The 7,940-nt window shown below is 41.5% G+C and overlaps 1 protein-coding gene across 1 annotated transcript in view; it reads right to left on the reverse strand.

The window, feature by feature from the left end:
- Positions 1-1,368: 1,368 nt before the first annotated feature.
- Positions 1,369-7,940, reverse strand: part of LOC115226691 (NIPA-like protein 2) — a gene marked incomplete at its 5' end in the record, with an annotated part of 10,005 nt that continues 3,433 nt past the window's right edge. Inside the window, 3 exons of the mRNA XM_029797707.2 lie at positions 1,369-1,828; positions 3,281-3,399; positions 7,061-7,124. Coding sequence (XP_029653567.2) covers positions 1,635-1,828; positions 3,281-3,399; positions 7,061-7,124 — 377 coding nt within the window. The remainder of the gene's footprint in view (positions 1,829-3,280; positions 3,400-7,060; positions 7,125-7,940) is intronic.

The raw sequence follows: 7,940 nt of genomic DNA on the forward strand, positions 1-7,940 counted from the left end.
CATGACCATCCCATCTTTTATTCAGACACGATGCATCTAGGACTACATTATTTAATGCTTCTTTTGACCTTTATTTAGCCCAAGGTCAGTCTTGATATAGTAGGCTTATGATCACTTGTGACTGTTCTGTCTTTCATTTGGACATGGTGTATCTAGGACTACATTATCTGATGTGTCTGTTTTTGTCATTATTTAGCCCCAGGTCAGCAATGATCCTCCAGACTTGTCATCAAAGACGTTCTAGACATGACCATCCCATCTTTTATTACTCTCTTTTTTTTTTTTGTTGTTTTTCTTAAGATGAAGGCATGTGACAGGAGGGAAATTGGACTGCTCTTTCTTGTTGGTTGAGTGATAGCTCAGAGGCTCCCTTAGCGCCAGATAAAGAGTGTATGTGTGGTTGTGGAGAAACAGAGTGAGTGAATGAATAGAGAGATAGATAGATAGATAGACAAATAGTCAGACAGACAGATAGATAGATAGATAGATAGATAGATAGAGAGAGAGAGAGAGAGAGAGAGAGAGAGCGAGGTGTTTGTGTACACACACATATATAAATACATACACACATACATACTTTATATATATATATATATATATATATATATATATATATATATATATATATATATATATATACATGGAGGCACAATGGCCCAGTGGTTAGGGCAGCGGACTCGCGGACGAAGGATCGCGGTTCCGATTCCCAGTCCAGGTGCTGTGTGTTTAGTGAGTGAAAACACCTAAGAGCTCCACGAGGCTCCGGCAGGGGCTGGTGGCAACCCCTGTTGTACTCTTTCGCCCCAACTTTCTCTCACACTTTCTTCCTGTTTCTTGAGTAATGCTGTGATGGACTGGCGTCCCATCCAGCTGTGGGGAACACATACGCCACAGAAACTGGGAAACCGGGCCCATGAGCCTGGCTAGGCTTGAAAAGGGCAACGCTTATCATTATATATATATATATATATATATATACATAAATGTGTGTGTGTGTATATATATATATATATATATATATATATAATATATATATATATATATATACATAAATGTGGTGTATATATATATATGTATATATGGCGTTAGGAAGGGCATCCAGCCGTAGAAACACTTCCAGATCTGACTGGGCCTGACGAAGCCTTCCAGCTTCACAGACCCCAGTCGACCCGTCCAACCCATGCTAGCATGGAAAGCGGACGCTAAATGATGATGATGATGATGATGATATATATATATATATACACATACATTTATGTATATACAAACTCACACACACACACACATATGCAACTATAACTTTATTTACATCTATATAAAATTGTGTGTGTTTGTATGTGTGTGTATGTCGGCAAAGACAGAGTGTGTGTGTGTGTGTGTGAAGTAAGAAAAATGTATTTAAAAGTGTGTGTGTGTGTGTGTGTATGCAGTGAATGAGAGAGAGAAAGAAAGAAATAGGACGGCCGAGAGAAAGAAAGAAACAAGATCTATTAGTCACAGATGAACTATGTAAAAAAACCTGAAGCCCCCCCACCAGAACAGTGGACAGGGGTCGTAATCAAGGACCTCACCCTGCTGCCATTTACCCATCCCCACTCCCACCCCCCAAACCCATCCGTCCTGCCATTTGCAGATCAATAATTGGTGCCATAGTGCGGCGCGGCTGTTTTTGTGTGTTTCTCGAAAAGGGTGTCCTGGGAATTGAAGGAGTCGGACGTCGACGAGGTAGACATCTCATGGCCGGAGTTGCGGTCCGCATCGGATAAATGGTGATTGCTTCCACCCTTGGGCTGGACTGGAGACTCTTGCATATTACTGCTCAACCAGGCTGCAAAAGACATACAAGATTATACATACATCATCATTCATCATCATCATCGTTTAACGTCCGTTTTCCATGCTAGCAGGGGTTGGACGGTTCGACCGGGGTCTGGGAAGCCAGAAGGCTGCACCAGGCTCCAGTCTGATCTGGCAGTGTTTCTACAGCTGGATGCCCTTCCTAACGCCAACCACTCCGTGAGTGTAGTGGGTGCTTTTTAAGTGCCACCTGCACAGGTGCCAGGCGAGGCTGGCAACAGCCACGATCGGATTGGTGCATTTTACGTGCCACCAGGGAAGCCAGTCAAGGCGGCACTGGCATCGGCCACGATTTGGATGGTGCTTTTTACGTGCCACCAGGGAAGCCAGTCAAGGCGGCACTGGCATCGGCCACGATTCGGATAGCGCTTTTTACGTGCCTCCGGCACGGAAGCCAGTCTAGGCAGCGCTGGCATCGGCCACCTTCACATATATATATATATATATATATATATATATATATATATATGTGCACCGAGGAAGAACAAAGAACAGTGATCCGATTTCTCTGGTCTAAAGGTGTGTCAGGTGCTGGACTTCATCGGAGGTTCTTGGCACAATACGGGGACAGTACACTACCATGAGTGGATCAAGATGTTTAAAAGTGGTCAGAGAAGCAGGACACACTAAGAGGGAGCAAGACTCCCTCCAACACTGACGAGAAGATTCAGTAAGCTCGAGAGATGGTAATGGTGAAAATTCTAGAGTCAAAATTTTTGTGAATTCTAAAGTCAAAATTTTAGCAAATTCTAGAGTCAAAATCCTACCAAATTCTAGAGTCAAAATTCTAGCAAATTCTAGAGTCAAAATTTTAGCAAATACTAAAGTCAAAATTCTAGCAAATTCTAGAGTCAAAATTCTAGCAAATTCTAGAGTCAAAATTCTAACAAATTCTAGAGTCAAAATTTTAGCAAATTCTAGAGTCAAAATTCTACCAAATTCTAGAGTCAAAATTCTAGCAAATTCTAGATTCAAAATTCTAGCAAATTCTAGAGTCAAAATTCTACCAAATTCTAGAGTCAAAATTCTAGCAAATTCTAGAGTCAAAATTCTAGCAAATTCTAGAGTCAAAATTCTAGCAAATTCTAGAGTCAAAATTTTAGCAAATTCTAGAGTCAAAATTTTAGCAAATTCTAGAGTCAAAATTTTAGCAAATTCTAGAGTCAAAATTTTGGCAAATTCTAGAGTCAAAATTTTAGCAAATTCTAGAGTCAAAATTCTAACAAATTCTTGAGTCAAAATTTTGGCAAATTCTAGAGTCAAAATTCTAACAAATTCTAGAGTCAAAATTTTAGCAAATTCTAGAGTCAAAATTCTAGCAAATTCTAGAGTCAAAATTTTGGCAAATTCTAGAGTCAAAATTTTGGCAAATTCTAGAGTCAAAATTCCTGAGTTTAAACCAAGAGAAAGAACTGGTCCTTACGTGGCACATCGGTATTGACAGGTTTCTCTTCTGCGTCGGACAAAGGTTGTGCATCATCAGAGTTTGGTGTTAATCTGTTTCCAGTAACGAAGTAGACCCCAATGAACGAGAGAAGACATCTGGAATGGTAAAGAAAACAGAACAATGATTACGTTGATGATGTTATTGTTTAGTTCTATGATCAAAGATGTTCCAGCTGTGACCATCCCATCTTTGATTCAGGCATAGTGTATCTAGGACTACATTATCTAATGTGTCCTTCATTGGTGTCTGTTTATGTTGTTTAGCCCCAGGTCAGTCCTGATCCGAAAGACCTATGATCAAAGCTGTTCCAGCTGTGATCATCCTGTCTTCTATTCAGGCATAAGTGTATCTAGGACTACATTATCTAATGTGCCATTCCTTCTGTTGTTTAGCCACAGGTCAGTCCTCATCCAACAGACCTATAATCAAAGATGTTCCAGCTGTGGCCATCCCATCTTTTATTCAGGCATAGTGTATCTAGGACTACATTATCTAATGAGCCCTTTTTTGTTGTTGTGTAGCCCTAGGTCAGTCTTGATCCAGTAGGCCTATGATCAGAGATGTTCCAGATGTGACCATCCCATCTTTTATTCAGGCATAGTGTATCTAGGACTACATTATCCAATGTGACCTTCTTAGTTGCTTTGGCATTGTTGTTTAGCCCTAGGTAAGTCCTGATCTAGTAGACCTATGATCAAAAATGTTCCAGATTTGACCATCTTGTCTTTTATTCAGGCATAGTGTATCTAGGACTACATTATCTAATGCTCCCTAGATACATTATCTCTCACTTATTCAACCCCAGGTCAGCTCTGATCCAGTAGGCCTATGATCAAAGCTGTTCCAGCTATGACCATCCTATCTCATTCAGAGATGTAGTCATGGCTGGAACATCTTTACCATAGGTCTGTCCCATGACAGACAACCTGGGGCCAAAAACACATGACACATGTACAATTTGGATGGGATGGTCATGGCAGGAGAACCTATATCCAGTGTCAAACAACAACAACAACAACAACAACGTCATACTTGACTTCCCACAAGGAATGTTACGCATGGCTTGCCCTTCCAAGTGTGACCTACAATTTAGATTTAGTGTTGTTGTTGCCTTTCATATAACCACCACCACCACCACCACCACCACTACTACCACCACTACCGCTACCACCACTACCACCACCACCACCACCACCACCACCACCACCACCACCACCACCACCACCACTACCACCACCACACCACTACCACCACCACTACCACCACCACTACCACCACCACCACCACCACCACCACCACCACACCACCACCACCATCATCATCATCATCACCATCACCATCATCATCATCAAGGTGGTGAGCAGGCAGACTCGTTAGCGTAACAGATAAAATGCATCACCTGTATTTCACCTGTCGCTACGTTCTGAGTTCAAATTCTGCCGAGGTGGACTTAGCCTTTCGTATTCTTGCTGCGTATTCATTTAAATGGAATATTGCTCATTAAGGAAGAGGGGGGGGAGAAAAACCAGGATTTTAATTGTGTAGAAAACCTTTTGAATATTTCATGAGGCTGGCGGGGCGGGGTGGGGCAGGGTTGGAGGAGGGGGAGTGGCACACCAAGTGTTATTGTCATTAATGCTGTTACTACTACTACTACTACTACTACTGCTACTGCTGCTGCTACTACTACTACTACTGCTATTACTACTACTGCTGCTGCTGCTGCTGCTGCTGCTGCTGCTGCTGCTGCTGCTGCTGCTGCTGCTGCTGCTGGCATGGACCACATTCGGATGGTGATTTTTATGTGCCACCAGCATGGGGAACCAGTCAGGTGGCACTGGCAATGACCCACGAACGAATGGTGCTTACTGTGTGCCACCAGCACAAGAGCCACTCAGGTGGCACTGGCGTTGGCCACAGCTACAATTTCCATTTTTGATAGTCCTTTCGATTTTTGAAAATATTTTACGCTCAAACGTATAGACAGGTAATCACTGGGATGGTGAGTTCAAGTCTCATGGCTGGCTGCTAACAAATTTTCCTGCAATATAAGGATGTTGTATCCTATTTATGCTTTTCAGCATTAATTATTCTGGGTTTGAGAGTAAAATACTTTCCATATCTGTATATTTATTATTTGTGGAGGCGCAATGGCCCAATGGTTAGGACAGCGGACTCGCGGTCGTAGGATCGCGGTTTCGATTCCCAGACCGGGCGTTGTGAGTGTTTATTGAGCGAAAACACCTAAAGCTCCACGAGGCTCCAGCAGGGATGGTGGTGTTCCCTGCTGTACTCTTTCACCACAACTTTCTCTCACTCTTACTTCCTGTTTCTGTTGTACCTGTATTTCAAGGGGCCGGCCTTGTCACTCTCTGTGTCACGCTGAATATCCCCGAGAACTATGTTAAGGGTACACGTGTCTGTGGAGTGCTCAGCCACTTACACGTTAATTTCACGAGCAGGCTGTTCCGTTGATTCGGATCAACCGGAACCCTCGTCGTCGTAACGGACGGAGTGCTTCCATCCATTTATTATTATTGAGTGAGAGAGTAGTGCATGCCACCAAAGTGACCCTGGGGTACAAATATACAAAGCCTAGTATACCCATCATAACTACCCATCTGATAAAGGTAAACCTGGCTTTGTGCTTAAATGAGAAACGGCAACCACCACCACTGCCGTTCATTATTAAGATTCATAAATATTTATATTAACGAGTCTTATACAACAACAATTAAAAACTATTTTTATGTAAACGAATCTTACACAACAACAGCTGTTGTACACAACTCAAATGAGAAGGGTGTTATAATGAATCGAATGCCCCATCTGTTGCCCATGGTTACACTGATTACTACCAAAATGTTTAGGGGGCCTAACGAAGAAGCTTTTATATGGGTCTGTCTGAGAAATGGTCTTCACTGAAAAGGGTGTGATAAGGGATGAAAGAACTTTAGATAACAAACAACTGACTGATTGCTTAAGCTGCACATTTTTTTGGAAGCACTCCGTCGGTTATGACGACGAGGGTTCCGGTTGATCCGATCAACGGAACAGCCTGCTCGTGAAATTAACGTGTAAGTGGCTGAGCACTCCACAGACACGTGTACCCTTAACGCAGTTCTCGGGGATATTCAGCGTGACACAGAGAGTGACAAGGCCGGCCCTTTGAAATACAGGTACAACAGAAACAGGAAGTAAGAGTGAGAGAAAGTTGTGGTGAAAGAGTACAGCAGGGATCACCACCATCCCCTGCCGGAGCACTCCGTCGGTTACGACGACGAGGGTTCCGGTTGATCCGATCAACGGAACAGCCTGCTCGTGAAATTAACGTGTAAGTGGCTGAGCACTCCACAGACACGTGTACCCTTAACGCAGTTCTCGGGGATATTCAGCGTGACACAGAGAGTGACAAGGCCGGCCCTTTGAAATACAGGTACAACAGAAACAGGAAGTAAGAGTGAGAGAAAGTTGTGGTGAAAGAGTACAGCAGGGGTCACCACCATCCCCTGCCGGAGCCTCGTGGAGCTTTAGGTGTTTTCGCTCAATAAACACTCACAATGCCTGGTCTGAGAATCGAAACCGCGATCCTACGACCGCGAGTCCGCTGCCCTAACCACTGGGCCATCACGCCTCCACAACCTGCACATTAAACAGCCATTGATTGGTCAGTTGGTAAGATATCTAGCCAATTGACTAATTATAAAGAAGTGAAATTGAACCAGAATGATGATGATGATGTGAAGAGGCACTTACCCAAACAGGAACATACAGATATCCAAAGTGTTCATACCAAAAAATTCTTTATAGAATATTGTACCTGAAAAATGAGAAGAGAAAACCAAAGCTTATTTTAGGATATATTAACGCTGCAAACACACACACACAAACACGCATGCATAGTACGTGTATGTGTGAGTGTGTGTGTATGTATGTATGTGTATATATATATATATATATATATTATAATAAATTAGAGATAAAACCACTATTAGGCAAATCATACAATTATTTTTTTAATAATTTATATATATATATATATATATATATAATAATAATAATAATGATAATAATAATAATATGAGGGAATATTATTCCAAACTTACAAGGAAAATATAGCCACGAAACACGTGTCGTTATTCTACCAAATATATAAGTTTTATTAATTATTTTGCACATTACTTAATCATCGTTATAGGTTTTATCTTAAATTTAATCTTTCTATAATATGTAATTTTCTAGATGGTGTAATTTAATTTTTCCTTTCGAATTGAAAAAAGGTGGGTTTTTAAAAAATTTATATATATATATATATATATATAAACAATTGCAGCGTGGAAGGTGTTTGTAAGCCATTTAAGAAACACACAAAAGCCGTTCGATTCACTTCAACATTTAAATTTAATTTGCCAAAATATTTTCATCGCTTTGAGACCGTGACCTCTTCACTGACAAAAGTCTGTGCAGCACGTATTTTTGTCAGTGAACAGGTCGCAGTCTCGAAGCGACGAAAATATTTTGGCAAATTAAATTTAAATGTTGAAGTGAATCGAACGGCTTTTGTGTGTTTCTTGAATGGCTTACAAACACCTTCCACGCTGCAATTGTTTTCGTTCCAGCACACGATCTCAGATCA

This window comes from Octopus sinensis, linkage group LG30, assembly GCF_006345805.1.
Source record: "Octopus sinensis linkage group LG30, ASM634580v1, whole genome shotgun sequence".
In the NCBI taxonomy this organism is placed as follows: Eukaryota; Metazoa; Mollusca; class Cephalopoda; order Octopoda; family Octopodidae; genus Octopus; species Octopus sinensis.